The sequence below is a fragment of the Mustela erminea genome, chromosome 3 (genome assembly GCF_009829155.1).
Source record: "Mustela erminea isolate mMusErm1 chromosome 3, mMusErm1.Pri, whole genome shotgun sequence".
NCBI classification, from domain to species: Eukaryota; Metazoa; Chordata; class Mammalia; order Carnivora; family Mustelidae; genus Mustela; species Mustela erminea.
The window spans coordinates 116,507,905-116,524,308 of record NC_045616.1 but is presented as its reverse complement, the minus strand read 5'-3'; the positions used below and the strand labels follow the sequence as shown (position 1 = coordinate 116,524,308).

At 48.8% G+C, this 16,404-nt stretch overlaps 1 protein-coding gene across 4 annotated transcripts in view; it reads left to right on the top strand.

Annotated features, from left to right (window-relative positions):
- CYFIP2 (cytoplasmic FMR1 interacting protein 2) overlaps positions 1-16,404 on the top strand; it is a 125,033-nt gene that overhangs the window by 21,693 nt on the left and 86,936 nt on the right. For all 4 annotated transcript variants that reach the window (XM_032337187.1, XM_032337186.1, XM_032337184.1 and 1 more), the window contains 6 exons: positions 578-667; positions 5,457-5,534; positions 7,043-7,144; positions 10,576-10,757; positions 12,483-12,579; positions 13,890-14,018. In XM_032337187.1, the coding sequence (XP_032193078.1) occupies positions 578-667; positions 5,457-5,534; positions 7,043-7,144; positions 10,576-10,757; positions 12,483-12,579; positions 13,890-14,018 (678 nt within the window). The remainder of the gene's footprint in view (positions 1-577; positions 668-5,456; positions 5,535-7,042; positions 7,145-10,575; positions 10,758-12,482; positions 12,580-13,889; positions 14,019-16,404) is intronic.

The window sequence follows — 16,404 nt, the reverse complement described above, 5'->3', positions numbered from 1 at the left end:
CCAAAAAGGAAACCATACTACATATATTGGTCTATGATTTGGCTTTTTTAACTTAAAATTTATTATGGGTATTTTTCCATGACAATACTGCAATGCCACCATTTTATTTTTAGCCACAACTTTTAAGTCCATGGTATGGATATACTATGACTTATTTAGCCTTTTGCTGTTAATGGACGTTTGGATGGTTTCCAGTTTTTTTCTGTCACAAAAAAATGCCACAGTTATCGTCCTTGTACGTAAGCATCTGCAGCCTCAGGTGAGTGTTTCTGCAACTGCCAATGAAAGCGATGCCCATCTTGACTTTCAGCAGCTAGTTAGGTTTCTGAAGTTTACCCATTTACTTCCAAATCTCAGGCAACCTGGGGAAGCAGGTGCGGGCCCCGTCTCGCCGGCGCCTGCCCCGTGTGAGTGAGTCAGAGTGGGATTTTCTTGGGGGAAGATCAGAGGACGATGTGGAGATAGGTTTCCACAGAAACCTGTGGCATTGGTTCGCAGCGGTTTGGACTCATTTTTGGACACCTAGCCACCTTGGACTTGCTTTCCAACAAATGTTTCTGTCCTCTAATTCCTACAGGCTAACTTTGACACAAACTTCGAGGACAGGAATGCATTTGTCACAGGCATTGCAAGGTACATTGAGCAGGCTACGGTCCATTCCAGCATGGTAAGTTGCCGCGATCCTGCCAGCACTGGAGGGAGGGGCAGGTGCTCGGCTCTCCCGGGAGCTGCCTGCCTCCGTCAGACCCGTCTCCATAAGCCCGTTCTCATGCCCTGCCCCACCCTCTCCCAGGGCCCGGGGCACGCTGTTCCTGGCTTCCAGCTTTGCAAGCCCTACTCACCTGTAGGGCCCCACCTGACCCTACTCTTCCCGTTGCTGAACTTCTGGAGCAGTGTAGGCTAACATATGATCAGATCCTGCCTTGTCTTATACTCTACAGCTTACTTTCTGGCTGGGTGGACATTTCTCTCTTGACCAAAGCAGAAGATTTCTCAGAATGAAGAGATGATGGTTGTAGAATAATATGTTATTGACCCAAGGAAGTTGGTGGTCCGAGTTATTCACGGGGGGGGGGGGTGAGGGGGATGGTCGGATAGGTCTGTACCTGACCCATCTGTGAGGAAGCCCCCTCTTTCTTGGGCTTTCATTGATGTTATTCTCCTGCAGCCCTGGAATTTGAAGCATTCCAGAATCCTCCTTCTGAGGCTTCGTCTGCAGCTCACTGCACCTCACTGTACCAGTTATATGCTAAAGCCTGGACTTACCATCCCTGACCCCATCCATTGAATAAATACTGTGTACCTGGTTCCTGCAGAGACTGTGCTAGATGTTGGAAGGGGATGTCCAAGGACAAGTAGGGGCCAGTCTTGATTCTCAGTGAGGCAAGTGCGAAATAGACAAGTTTTCCCTTTATTTAACACTTTCTGTGCAGAGAGTTTATTTATTTTAAATTTTTTTAAAATTCCGGTGTAGTTAGCATACACGCTTATATTAGCGTCAGGTGTACAATACTGTGATTCAGCACTTCTGTACGTGACTCCGGGGTCCTCCTCTCCGTCCCATGCCACCCAGCCCCCACCCACCTCCTCTCTGGTAACCATCAGTTTGTTCTCTGTAGTTAAGAGTCTGGTTTTTGGTTTGTCTTATTTTGGTTTGCTTATTTTATTTCTTAAATTCCACATATGAGTGAAATTATATGGTATTTGTCTTTCTCGGACTGACTTACTTTGCTTAGCATTTTAGTCTCTAGATCTCTCTAGGTCCATCCACATTGTTGCAAATGGCCAGATTTCATTCTTTTTTGGTGGCTGAATATTCCGTTGTATATCTCTACCACGTCTTCTTTATCCATTCATGTATCAATGGGCACATAGGTGGCATCCATCTTTTGGCCATTATAAATAATGCGGCAATAAACAGGTGCATATATCCTTTCAAATTAATGTTCTTGTACTATTTTTAATTGGGGGGAAACTTCCAAATGGACTTCCACCGTGGCTGCACCGGTTTGCAATCCCACCAACAGAGTGCAACAGGACTCCTTGTTCTCTACATCCTCGCCAACACTTGATGTTTCTTTTGCTTTTGATTTTAGCCATTTTGACAGATGTGAGGTGATATCTTATCATGGTTTTGATTTGCACTTCCCTGATGTTTAGTCTTTTTGAACACATTTTCATATGTCTGTTGGCCTGTCTGTATGTCTTCTTTGGAGAGATGTCTGTTTGTAAGTTCTATTTTGGATATTATAACTGCACTGTTTGAGTCAGTTCTCACCTCTACCTTGTGAGACAGGCTTTATCACAATACCCATTTCACAGACAGGGAAAACCAGAGTCCAGAAAATTTAAGTAAATTACTCAATGTCCCACCACTGACAAGTGATGTTGCCAAATGCAGGTCTGTCTGACTACAAAACCCATGTTCTGGATTACTCTGCAGGCAAATAGAAAATGCACAAAGTTAAAGGTAAATGACATGGTAAAAGTTTAAAGCTCTGTGTTTTTGAAGGGTCTTTGAGAGGGTCAGCGAAAGCTTGAAAAAAGAAGGGACTTTTGAATAGGGCCTGATATACTCTATGTATAGACACACACACACATTTTAACCATATGTAAGATGACTTAAAATGTATAAGATATTCTCATACATGATATCATTGGAGCCTTATAACAGCCCTGTGACTTGCAAAGGGATCATTACATCCATTTTAGAGATGAGAAAACCGAGACCTGGAGAAGTGAACAAGCAAGTTGCTCATGATCCCACAACTAGTAAATCACAGGGTGGAACCTGGGATCCAGGCCTTTGATTCCGAGTCCTGATCTCTTTCCACACATCTCTGCTGTCACACATAGTTGGAACTTATCTGTCAGAGATGAGGTGGGGAAAACGTCGTTGGTGGTGGAAACAGCAGGAGGAAAGACACTGACAGAGGTTCTCAGAGACTCCCGGGGTTCGGGTGTCTCTGCGCATGCACATAGACGATGTCCCTTTCTGTGCCCAAATTCCCTTTCCTGAGCCACACACTGGAATTGCCTTGAGAGCATTAAAAAATACTGGGGCCTTGGCTCCTCCCCCAGGAATAAGGGTTTGGCTCTGGTGGGGCATGGCCTGGGCATCAGGAATGAACTGGTGATTGGGGCCAAGTCGACCTGAGAAAACTGGTGACACTTTCAAGGTAAAAGGTGAGCCCAGGCAGAGCCAGGACCAGGACTTAAGTCTTCCTGAGGCCCCACTTAGGGCTCTTTCTGCCACACCGTCCTGACCCCTGTCCTCCAGGCATACAGTAGATCTGGTGGATGGGCACTGAAATACCCACAGGGCAGAGTCTACACCGTCCTCATTTGCCGTCCTGTTCACGGCATGCAGTATGGAGCCTGGGACCCCGACCACTTAGTAAAGCGTTCACGGAGTGAAAGTCAGACTCTTCCCCCTGCTGGTGGGCTGTGTGATGCTATCACTTCCCATTTTGACCTCTGTTCTGAAGGAGGAGCAGCAGGAGACCCACAGGCTTGATCTTGGTGCTCTCTGGTCCCAAGGACAACATGTTACTGATTTTAAAGGGGGTCCAAATTAAGAATTGAAAGTATGGCTCCTCATCGACATTTGCTATGGAAAACAAAATTACAAGAAGTAATAAATTCCAAATTCGATCTTGTGCTAAGGAGATATTATGAAGTAGATGTGATACATGGAATAAAAAAAATTAGGCTCATTTAAAAAACATTTTTTTAAAGATTTTATTTATTCATTTGATAGAGATCACAAGTAGGCAGAGAGACAGGCAGGGAGAGAGAGGAGGAGGAAGCAGGCTCCCTGCTGAGCAGAGAGCCCGAATTGGAGCTCGATTCCAAGACCTGAGCCGAAGGCAGAGGCTTAACCCTCTGAGCCACCCAGGTGCCCCCCCAAAATTTTTTTAATAAAAAGAATTAGGTTCATTTTTCTATCAGCACAGACATTTACAAGAGAGATGGTCTCGCGATGCCATTTTTATTGTTTTTTTTTTTTGTCAACTTCATACAGCATCAAATTCACCATTTAAAGGGTATAATTCAGTGTTTTTTAGTGTATTTACAATGTCATACAAACATCACTGCCATTTTATTTCTGTCACCACAAAAAGAAACCCCAAGCCCATTAGCAGTCACTCCTAAGTCCTGTCTCTCCCCATCCCGCAATCTGCTTTCTGTTTCTGTGGATCTGTCTGTGCTGAGCAGCTCCTCTGAAGGAATCACGCGCCAGGTGGCCTTTGGGGGCTGGCAGAAGGTTCTCCGCGTTGATCCACGCCACGGCCCGTCTCAGCACTTCCCTCCCACCTACAGACCAGCACTGCTGCTTTCTGTGGCTGTGCCACCCCATGTTTATCCGCGAAGCAGTCAGTGGCTGTTTGGCTAGTTCCCACCTCTTGGTGTGAGGAGAGCGCTTCTGTGAACAAGGGTGCACATCTCTGTGTGGACGTGTGTTTTCATTTGTCTTGGACGTATGTACCTAGCAGTGGAATGGCTGGGTCACGTGGCGACTCCGTGTTGCACTCTTTGAGAAAGTGCCGGACTCCTCTTTTTTGACTAGTAATACTCTTACTTCCCTTTATGGACCACCTGACATGGGTGTGTAGGTGTGTGTGTGTGTGATTTAATTTTCATGAAATCCTTGGAGGTTGTCCTTGTCATTATCATTAAGCAGATACTAAATGGAGAATTCTAGGTTAACTGACTTCTTGACGATCAAAGGACTAAGAAGTGATGCAACTGGGATTTGAGCCCAGCTATGTAGAACCTGGGTTTAGGGCTCTTAGCACTTGGCGAGGTAAGGTGAGTCGTCACTCTTTGTTTCAGATTCATTTTCCATGCTCTTACTGGTTTTGCCATCTACTGGGAATTATTTTAAAAAATGGAGCTTAATCATTTTCCTGATTCTGGAACAGTAGCATGGGCTCTTATAAAAGGGCAGCCTCGTACTCTGTCATATGAAGAGTGAAAGCCCATGTGTGTCCAGCCCCACAGAGAGCTCACTCGTTAGCTTCATGCCTGTTGTACCAAAGTATTTTTCAGTACACAGCAGTACACTTTCATAATTATTACTCTGTTTTTTTAACCTACCGGCTGTACATACTGTTTTGCTACTTGCTTATTTTCTTGCTAACAGTATACCCGAGACAACTTTTGATCTGCCGCCTTTTTTCTAAGGTGTTTGTCCATCTTTGAAAAATGCGGCCAGTTGAGAAAGCTCCCTGAAGCCGGGGCTTCTTAAACCTAAGGGTGTACCTTGGAATACAGATTCTGATTCCATGGCCCAGGGTGGGGCCGAGAGTCTGCATGTCTCCTCCACTTCCCAGGTCTCCACGATGCTGCTAGTCCCCCGGCCACTGTGAGGCATTGAGGCTCTGGGGGGCCCTGAAGGAGCCTTCTGTCACCAGCATAATTTCTCCCTGCTGAGGGCATGTTTTGCTTTCCAGAATGAAATGCTGGAGGAAGGGCACGAGTATGCGGTCATGCTTTACACCTGGCGCAGCTGTTCCCGGGCCATCCCGCAGGTGAGCCTGTCCTTGCTCGGTGGCTCTCCGGGGCCCTCCGCTTCGGCCCCAGCCAAAGAGCTGAGCTTTCCCAGCTGACGGGGAGTGAGGCAGGGCCTGGTAGTCAAAGGAGCTTGCTCAAGACATGTGGAGAGCTTCCCATACCACTGATGACAACTTAAAAAATATTTGTTCAATTTATTTCAAGATCAGTATGGACTACCTGTGCGACATCCAAACCATGGTCCAAAGGTATAAAGTAAAAAGCAAGACATCCACATCTCTTCAACCCCACCACCCAAACCCACCTCCCACCAAAGCATAATCACTATGGATACTTTGCTGCATATTCCTCTGGATCTTTTTCCTTGAAATCACGACTGTTCCTACAAATGTTATTGTAAATGATCATTGACTTATATTTATAAATGTATGTTGTTTATACTTATATTATCCTGCCATTTGCTTTTTTCCTCTTAATTCCTTTTTAGTAACCTTTTTGTGTTGACTCATGTAGCTATTCTATTTACCGTAATTATCAACGTCATATAGTTCATGGGTCCCATTATAACAAAATGAGCAAACCACGGGTGTCCAAAGTAAACAGAAGCTATTCCTCTCTCTTCCTCCTAACCTTCGTCCCCAGAGGTAACTTCTTATTAACAGTTTGCTTTGAACTCTTTCAGATTTTCTATGCCTCTATTATATATGGACACGCAAACACACACACAGTTTTGTTTGGTGTTTTGTTTAACAAACATGCAGTGCAATTACCCTTCACGTCCTGCCGGTTTTTTCACCTGTCAGTTTATGGTAGCAATCTCTCCACGTCACTTCTAGCTTCCCCGTGTTCCTTCTAGCAGCTTTATGATGATATCATATGAATATATCATACTTTATCCATTTAATCATTGACTGGTGGTACCATTTTAAGAATTCCTAAGCAACGGTGTGGAGAATGTCCTCATTCTTAACCTTTGCTCACTGTTCAGTTTCACCTGACCAGTTAGCAGTCTTGGGTGTGCAGGCTATGAAACAGCTTCCATGAGATTCCGATGTGTTGAAAACCAATGGACAGAAAAAATGGGTTTCTGGATGGGGCCAGGCATGGCTAGGGGGCCTCACGCCGTGTGCACGCAGAGCCGTGGCTGGCACATTGTTCTCTGCTTAGATGCTGGTGGGCTGCAGTGGGTTAGGAGTGGGGGAAAGGCTGAAGGAGGGAGACCTTGCAGACCAGGGTAGGTGTCAGCTCAAGGTCAGGGTACTGAACAGATTGAAGAGGAGGGGGGTTTGATCTCAGAACCAGCTGGTTTCTTTCCCACAGCCAGGGTCTGGGGAGCAGTTCTACTCTTGGTCAGACCCATCAGACAGGGCTCCCCCGGCCCCCTGCTCATTAGGGTGATCACTGCATTTATCATCCTAAATGAGGTACCTTCAAGAGTGCAGAAGGGCTCTGTTAATAACACGACAGATGTGAACCAGAACTGCCTTGGCAAAGGAGGGTGTGTGATTTCCCCATCTCCCCGCAGGTGAAATGCAATGAGCAGCCCAACCGGGTCGAGATCTATGAGAAGACAGTGGAGGTGCTGGAGCCGGAGGTCACCAAGCTCATGAAGTTCATGTACTTTCAGGTGAGGATAAGGGTGGGTCTAAATCAGAAGACTCAGAGAGGCGCGGCTCTGCCGGCTGCTGGGGCGTGGATTTTTGACCCAGCTTATTTACCTTACCAACCGAGCAGATACCCCCTGTGTGCTCCTGACACACCCCTCGGTGAGCAAGATAGACAAGCCTCCCTCTGTCCACATGACTTACGTCTTAGGGAGCCCATGAGTGTGTTTCGGGAGGAGGAGAGACTGCCAGTAAAAAACACACAATCCTTTTCAGGGTGTAGTCAGTGCTGTGAGTAAAACCAAATTAAAAAATCCCAAGTCTGGGGTGGAGGGTGTCTGTGACCTGGGGTAGCTATGGGGATGGCCTTTGCACTGAACTCTGTAGGTGACAATCATCTGGTGTGTGGTGACCAGAGAAAGAAGATTTCAGCCGGAAGGAACTGCAAAGGCAAAGGTCCTGGGGCCTGAAGGGGCATGGCGTGTTTGAGAAATAATGGGCAACCAGGGCACCGCAGTGAGTAGGGCGGCTGGTGGAAGGTGACCCGGGGAAGTAGAAAGGACCCGATCTCTAGGACACTCTAGGCCGGGAGATCAGACATGAAAAGATTACGTGCATTTCACTCAGGCCTCATAGAAGCCCCTGTGTCCTCGTGACACACATTCTGGTTTGAGGTTTTGCAGCACCGTTCTGGCCGCTGTGTGGGAAATGGATCGGAGGTGGGGAGACAGCTACAGATGCAGAAGTAGGAGGGGAGAGAAGAGTGACAGCAGGGACGCCAGCTGGGAAGCCAGGAAGAGGAAATCATCTCAGGAGGAAAAGAGAAAAGAGCACCGTGGGGCCTCCATGAATGGAAGGCAAGAGGGCAGGCTGCTTAAACAGGAATGGCCAAGGGAGAATAAAGCAGAGTGGTTGGTTCCGACACTCATGTCAGAACCTGTGCAGGAATGCAGGTTGAAGACTTCGAGGCTGGTCTGCACCCTGGGGCAGGAGTCGTGGCACACACTCTGTGCCCTCCACACGTTCCACGGAAGAGCTGAGCGTCATCAGGAGCCTCACAGGCCCTGGCCGGGTGTCCAGCCCGCGCCCAGCTCTGCCCAGGTCTCTGGGGGCAGGAGATGGGAATGGTTGGGGAGGGCGCACATGCGTGCAGCCCAGGGCAGGAGAGCTGCTTCCGAGGCAGAGAAACTCAAGGTTCTGCACACTGTCCCTGTGAGCCTGTGTGTTCTGTAACATCTAACCTCTTCGGCTGTCTCACCTTGGAAATCATGCCTCATCTCCGGTGTGTGGGGGGATAAAGGAGTTCTCTTTGTGGAGAGCCAGATGGAGTCCTGGTTGCAGAGTAGGTGTGACAAACGGCCGCTGCTGTGACTAGCATCATGGCCCTGCCCTCAGGGGCCTGGTCTCTTCAGGAAGGCAGGCCCAAGAGAGAACTATCCAGATGCTGACTGAGTACTAAATGGGGAGGGTCTTCCGACAAAGAATTTAGAGAAGGGAGGATCTGGAGTAATCTAGAACTATATTGTTGAACACAGTAGCCGTTAGCCATATGGGACGATCTACGTGAAAACGAAATAAAGTTCAGGTCCCCCAGCACACTAGCCATGAGGTGAGAAGGGCTCAGTTGCCACATGTGATGAGTAGCTTCCATATTGGACAGTGCAGTTATGAAACATTTCCATCATTGTGGAAAGTTCCACTGGACCTGGACTTGAAGAAGAGAGGATGGCTTGTCTGGGCTTTGGAGGAGGGGAATAACTGACTGGGACAGGGTATCCCATGTCCATGGAGTGAAGTTCACATACCAGGAGGGATTTCTCTCCTTCCCCCTCCCCCTCTTCTTCCTCTACTTCCTCCTCTCTCTGTGTCTCTCTCTGAATTGCTGCTTTAGCCTATTTTTGTTATTGGTCAGCTGCTTTTTTTGGTAACAGATTTTTTGAGATGTAATTCACATACCATACAATTTATCCTTTAAATTGGGCAATTCAACCATTTTTTATTCGTATATTCACAGGGTTGTGCATCCATCACCACGATCAGTCATAGAACATTCTCACCACCCCCAAAAAAATCTCATCCCTTTTAGCTACCACCCCATTATAACCTCCCCTCCCCCTCTCCAGCTCTAGGTAACCACGAATCTGTCTCATGTCTCTATGGAGTTGCCTCTTCTGGACATTGCATATAAATGAAATCACAGAATAATGTGATTTTTGGTGACAGACTTATTTCACTTAGCATATTGTTTTCAAGATCCATCCGTGTTGTAACATGTACCAAAATATATGACAAAATACTAAGCTACTGTATGGATCTACCACATTTTATTTACATATTTATTAGTTAATAGACATCAAGGTTATATCCACTTTGGGATTATTTATGAACAGGGCGACTGAATATTCATGTATATATTTTGGGATAGACATATTTTCATTTCTTTTAACTATTCTCCTTGCTTCTATCTTTGCCCCCTACTGTGGATTCTCACCACAGCAGCTATTGTCACCCTCTTACAGTACAATTCAGACCATGTTATCCTTGACTCACTCAGTGTAGAGACTTGAGCCCTCACAAAGTCCTGTGAGAGCCAGTGGCCCTGGTCCCTCTGTGCCTCCAGTTTCTTCCTTCTGCTCACTTCACTTCAACCACTGGCTTCTTGCTCATTCTTCAAACATGTCAGGGATACTTCTACCTCAGGGCCTTTGCAATGGCCACTCAGGCTGTCCAGAATGCACTTCTTTCAGTTATCCCTGTCTTTCTCCTCTTCTTTCAAACTCTTTTTCTATAAGTCGCCTCTGCATGATTTCTTCTCAATCTTCCTACTAAAGTGTACAGCTCTCCCTGCCCTCCCTATCCCACTTTCCTGCTTTATTTTTTTCCACGGTGTATATCACATTCTGACATAGAGCATTTGTTTTGTTTTCTGCCTTCACTCACATATAAGCACCTTAGGGCAGGGTTTGTTGTTGTGTTTTTGTTTTTGTTTTTGTTTTTCTGTTTTATTCTCTACTTTCCTGGAGTACCTAGAATGGTTCCTGGCACGTAGCAGATGCACAATAAATACAATTTACTGGCTGCATGAGCCTCTCTCTCTCTGAGTGTGTCTCTCACTCTTGGTCCCTACCCTGTCTGGTGCCTGACACTGTCCTAGGTGCTGGGATACAAAAAATGAATAAGACATAATGTTGCTCAGCAAAGGCATAGTGAATGAATTCCTTGGTTTGACTCACTTGGCTGCAGGTTCCAGGCTCCCCTCTCCAAAGGAGCTCTGGATTTAGGGGCACCGCTAAGAAAGATCTCCTGGCAGATCTGACTCTCTCTAAATGTCCACACTCTGACCAGAGCCCCAGAGGAGGGAGTCTTGATCCTCCTCTCCACCCAGAGCATCTCGAGCGCCTTCCGGAGCACCCTCTGGGCCGCCTGTCCTTACCCGCTGCCCCTCCCCCCGCAGCGCAAGGCCATCGAGCGGTTCTGCAGTGAGGTGAAGCGGCTGTGCCATGCCGAGCGCAGGAAGGACTTCGTCTCCGAGGCCTACCTCCTGACCCTGGGCAAGTTCATCAACATGTTTGCCGTCTTGGATGAACTAAAGAATATGAAGTGCAGCGTCAAGAACGACCACTCTGCCTATAAGAGGTCAGGGCACCCTCCCTGCCCCTCCTCCTGCAGAGCCCGCCTGGGGGAGGCGGGGCCTGGAGCCCTTCTGCCGGGCTCCTCCTCCAGAACCCAACCAGCCATTCCCCGCCACGGCTGGGGGCGGGCTCTCTATTTTCGTGTTCTGTCTCAAGACCGGGTCAGAGTCTCATTTTCCCCAACCTATAGTGGTTTCCCATGCAGCTTGGGACCAGAAAAATAATCGTAAGATGGTCACATCAGTCATTTCCTGCAAGATTCAGAAAGCCAATTCACACTGTTTCTGTAAAAGAAGGAACTGGATTGGCCCCCAGAATGGAACGGTTTCACTCTATCTGGATCCAGATCCTCAGGTGATGCAGGTCCAGTTCCCGCTACCCCTCGGCTCAGCCTTCCCTGAGAGCAGCTTCATTCACAGGCATGTGCCCTGGGGTGGTGGCTGGTGGCTGGCGGCTTCCCTCTGACCAACGTGGCAGCCCCAGCTCCGAAGGAAAGAAGGGGCGCTTCTTTCAAGTACTTTTGCCAAAGTCCCATGGAGGATGGTCCTGGCTCTGGTCTGGGTGGTGTGTGGAGCCCTCCCTTGGTTACTGCCGGGAGTGGGGGCTCCAAGGGTCAGGTGCTGGCCAGTGTCAGCTGAAAGAAGGACTGAGTGGGTCAGGGACTGTCACTTTCCAGAAATTAGGATACAGCCACGCAGAAGGTGGCAGTGGGCATTCGAAAGCAACAGATACTTTCCTGCATGTTGCTGAGGCTCACATGAGCCCTGCAGTGTTTGGAGATGTGTCTTAGGAAGGCTTTTCTGTGTCACTGATGAAGAGGGCCCCTCCTCCTTGAATCACATCCTTCTGGGCCTCCAAGGTAACTGGAGAAACCCAGCAACAGACCGATTCCCACCATTTTCTCTTCCCGAGGGACCTGCGCAACCCCCGGGGTGCATGTCTGCAGGCAGAGCCCCATCTCCAGCCTGGTTCAGAAACAGCTGCTTTCACAAAGATTTCGCAGACAGCACATGGCATACATAGTATCTCCCATGTCCCTCCCCACCGCCCTTCCATTTCTCCCCAGTTTGGGCTACTCTTTGCATTGTGGTCCCAAATGACACACTCACAAACCACCTGAGCAAGGCGTGTCTGTGCTCGCACAGTTGGCCACGACTCAGGACGCACCACCACCAGGCTAGGCTGTAACAGTGCAGGGTGCCGTGTGGTTCTTCCTTTGAGCCCTGTGTATGTTCCTCAGGCCCACCATCCCTTCACCTCCAATCCTGTTAGGTGGAATAGACTTCTGTTTCCATGCAGTGCTTTGCTTTAGAAACTTGGAGGTTTTCTGTAAATAACATAATCCACGCAAAACCAACACACCCTGCCTGGGATTCCTCTTCATGACCGCTTGCGGTTTCAGGACAGGTTACAGCCCAGCACGAGGGTACTCATTTCACTCTGTCTTGCCACCTCTGGCTGGTTGATGGGATGCTAGTTGCCTGTAAACTTGCTGGGTTGGACCTATTCTTGCCTCTTAATTGTAGGTGCCCTTAATATAGGGTGCACATAGCTCCAGACAAAATGACTCCAGAATACACTCTCCTTTGATGTCAGAGTCACCTGTGATATCCAGAGCTCCCTAACCCCAGGGGGCGGTGGAACTCTGGCTTAGGTGGAAGTGGGAGCCCCTGAGGCTTGGCTTGGGCGGGTTATGTCTGAGCATTCCTCTCCATGACACCATGTACAGGGCAGCCCAGTTCCTGAGGAAGATGGCGGACCCTCAGTCTATCCAGGAGTCACAGAACCTTTCCATGTTCCTGGCCAACCACAACAGGATCACCCAGGTGATGGCACGTCCCTTGTTCATCTGGGCCTGGGGTCTCAGGACACAGGCAGGGGCCTGACGATTGAGGGACCCCGAGCAGGGAAGCCCAGTCCAGATGAACATCCCCACTTTCCTACTCGTGAGTTAGCAGATGTAAGTCTCCTCTCCCAACCACGGATGACCCCTTTACCCTCTGCGGGGTTTTGTTCCCTGAACGTCTTCTCAGCCCACATGCCGCCCTCACGTCAGTGAGGACTGAGAGCCTGGGTTCTGGAGTGTGACGGCCTCCTTTCTAATCCTGGACCCTCCACTGACCCCTTGTGAGAACGTGAGCCGGGTCTAAGCCACCATTTCCTCATCTGTGAAGTAGAGCTGTTATTTTGAGAATATGAGATTCCATCTCCTAGGACTGTTGTGAGGAATGAGAGACCATTTCCAAAGGCCATGGTGAGCAGAGCCTGACGAATGGTAAGAGCATAAGCTGCCGTAGCTATGGTTACTGCCGCCACTTTGCCGGGCACCCCTGCAGCTGTGGCTCTCCCGCTCTGACATTATGTTACCCGTCTTGCTCACCCATTAGGCCAGCCTAAACGGGCGCCAGCGAGAATGTGGGCAGGGTGCTGGCTGAGAGGGGCCCTCCATCTTGGAAATGTTTTCAGGCCCACACCTCTCTTGGGGATGCTGCTGGCTTCACTGGGCCCTTCCTCCTGTTGGCTGACTGCACAAGGCTGTCAGTGTTGACATGTTTCTTTCCTGAGACTCAACCACAGGTTCTGTGGAAAGCAGTAGCAGTACCTCCCATGGCCTCCCCCACAGCGCCCCAGGTTGTCCCTTTGGAGAGAAAGGGCCTGAGGTGGAGACCGCAGACTCTTTTTAGATGGGAAGTGCTTCTGTACCACCGTGCCCTGCAGGAGGGGCACACCTGCTGGTCTTGCTCTCCTCCCCTGGACTGGGTCTTTCTGTTATCATCTGAGATGTCATGGCTAAGTCTACACCCTCAAAACCAAGCCTAGATTACCACAGGCCTCTTGCTGGAAAGCTGTACTGCTTTTCAGTTCAGCCCAAGAAAGGAATTTCTGTCAGAATTGCCAGGAAATAAAATGGAGGCTCCAAGCGGGGTGGCTTCCCTGCTGTGGGAGAGTTGCAGGAGCTCTGACCAACCACTCTGGGGACTTTGAGGAGGAGACTCAGGCTCCATCCACCTGGGATGGTCAGGGGGGTTATGCCCTGTCACTGCCAACCAACTGTGGGCCTTCCAGGGTGGGGGCGGTTGGGCGGAGGGCAGGGGAGCAGGAAAGGGGTTTACCAGCGGGGGGCGCTGCTGTTCAGTGTCTCCATCAGCAACTGGAAGTGATCCCAGGCTATGAGGAGCTGCTGGCAGACATTGTCAACATCTGCGTGGACTACTACGAGAACAAGATGTACCTGACCCCCAGTGAGAAGCACATGCTCCTCAAGGTACGACAGCAGCCACACAGCCTGGGACCTGGGCTTGGCACCCCCCCCTTACTGGAAATCTTAAAAAAAAAAAAAAGACATTTATTTTTTCTTATTTAAACACTGATACAGATCTTACTGGACATCATTTTTTTTTTTTAAGATTTTATTTATTTATTTGACAGAGAGAGATCACAAGTAGGCAGAGAGTTAGGCAGAGAGAGAAGGGGAAGCAGGCTCCCCGCTGAGCAGAGAGCCCGATGCGGGGCTCGATCCCAGGACACTGGGATCATGACCTGAGCCGAAGGCAGTGGCTTAATCCACTGAGCCACCCAGGCGCCCTGGACATCATTTTTTATAACCTGGCCTTTTTTTTTTTTTTTTTGCCTTTAATATGTCATATATACCTTTCCAGATGTTGTTAAGGGTACTTTCTGCGATGTCGTTTTTTTTGTTTGTTTGTTTTTTAGAGATTTTTGTTTATTTATTTGACAGAACAAGAGATCACAAGTGGCAGAGAGGCAGGCAGGGGTGGGGGGTGGGGGGGAAGCAGGCTCCCCGCTGAGCAGAGAGCCTGATGCAAGACTCCATCCCAGGACCCTGGGACCATGACCTGAGCCGAAGGCAGAGGTTTAGCCCACTGAGTCACCCAGGTACCCCTATGATGTCGTTTTTAATGGCTGCTGAGTATCCCAATGCCCGTGGACATTGTCATTAAACAAATCCTGTCATTGGCCATTTGTTTGCTAAACTGCAGTGAACATTCTTACAGCACAACCCCTGTGTCCACACTCTCGCCAAGTCAGACGTCCCAGAGGAGAAATTGCTGACTCAGAGGGAAAGCAGCATCTTCCAGCTTTTGCTGTATTTTGTCAAAGTGGTCACATTGGTTTCAGCAGTTTACAAGTTTCATTTTTAAATTATCAAGTAATAGTTATTGTAGAAAATCAGAAATATATGGAAAAGCACAGAAAATTTTTCTCCCTCACAGTCTTTCCATCCAGAGGTAACATTTTTAGCATTCTGATGTATTTTCCTGTGCTTACAGACGTTTTCAGCATATGCCATATGCATAAATTATGAGTGTGTGTCATTTTTATCGCATTTGATTAGACGTAGCGGGAGTGTTATGCTGCCGCTCAGTGATGCAGTCTGGATACCCTTGCATTTCTTACCCATTCCTCCGCCTCTGGCTGCTTGGGTTGTTCCTGATTTCTCTCGGCAGCGGTAGCACAGAGACAAGTGGCCTTCTGCATGTTCTTCTGACACGCCGCCCAGCCCCTTTTGAGTCTTTCTTCTCCAAAGCCTCCCCTTTTGATGTTCTCCTGGTATTTTATTTTTCCTCCTCTCCTTCGTGCCACCCCCTCTACCCTAGAAACCCCAGCCCTGTTGGGGTCCCTTCTTTCTATTCCCATCGCGCCTTGATTGTGTTCACAGGACAGGGTGGCTCAGTGACTTGTTTTCTCCGGCTTCCTCTGCACCATTGGAAACCCAGAGTGCCCCAGAGCCCAGTGGTCTCTCTCAGCTTCTTGCTGTGCCTCCCGGAATGGCTGCTGCCACACACCAGCTCACTAAATTCCAGCCCACCAAGCACTCTGAGATACTGCCAGCAGATTTTCTCTCACCAGCTTTTACGGTCTCCAAACCTCTGCTTCCCAGCCCTGAGCTCTCCACCTCTCCCAGCCCAGGCTCCGGGTCTCAACGCTGGCTGATCCTCCATTTTGCAGTTAGTGTTCATGAACTCAGATGCCACCAGGGCGCCTCTCATCTAAGGTGGGAGAGTCTGGCACACGCCCTGCAGAGCACGGGACCAAATGGGACGAAGAAGAGGGTGTGACCTTCATGGTTCTCTGGTCTAGGCCCTTATATGTCAAGGGTGACTTCCCCACAGTCACAGCAGCTGCGAGCCAGGAGAAGCTGCTTCCAGCCTAGCTGTTCAGGCCCTGGTCAGCCTTGCTGCACATTTGAAAAAAGGAGCAAAACATGTCAGCTTTCAAGAAGCTATTAAATGGACCAGCATATCAAGAGTCAGCCTGGTGACCTGCTTATAGAGCGTTGTCAGGCAACAACAAAATGTGTTCTGAATGAAGTCACCAGCAGCTCCTTGGGAATCCGTGCATTGTTTTAGCTTCCTCGGGGAAAGAAGTGAATAGTTTACACATTCATACAACAGCGAGCAGGTATTCCCAAGTCCCTCTGATGGGCTAGCCCCCAAGGAGGCAGCAACAGGCAGTGCTCAGCCCTATCTTGCAGGAAGCCTCTACTTAAATAGAAGTTGTGGTCAGATCTGCTTTCAGACCCTGTCTCTGCAACCTATTAGCTGTGTGACCTTAGCAGGCTGGCCAACCTCTCTGTGGCTCTAATTCCTCGTCTGTAGAATAAGGTCACTGTGTAAACTTGACTCCTA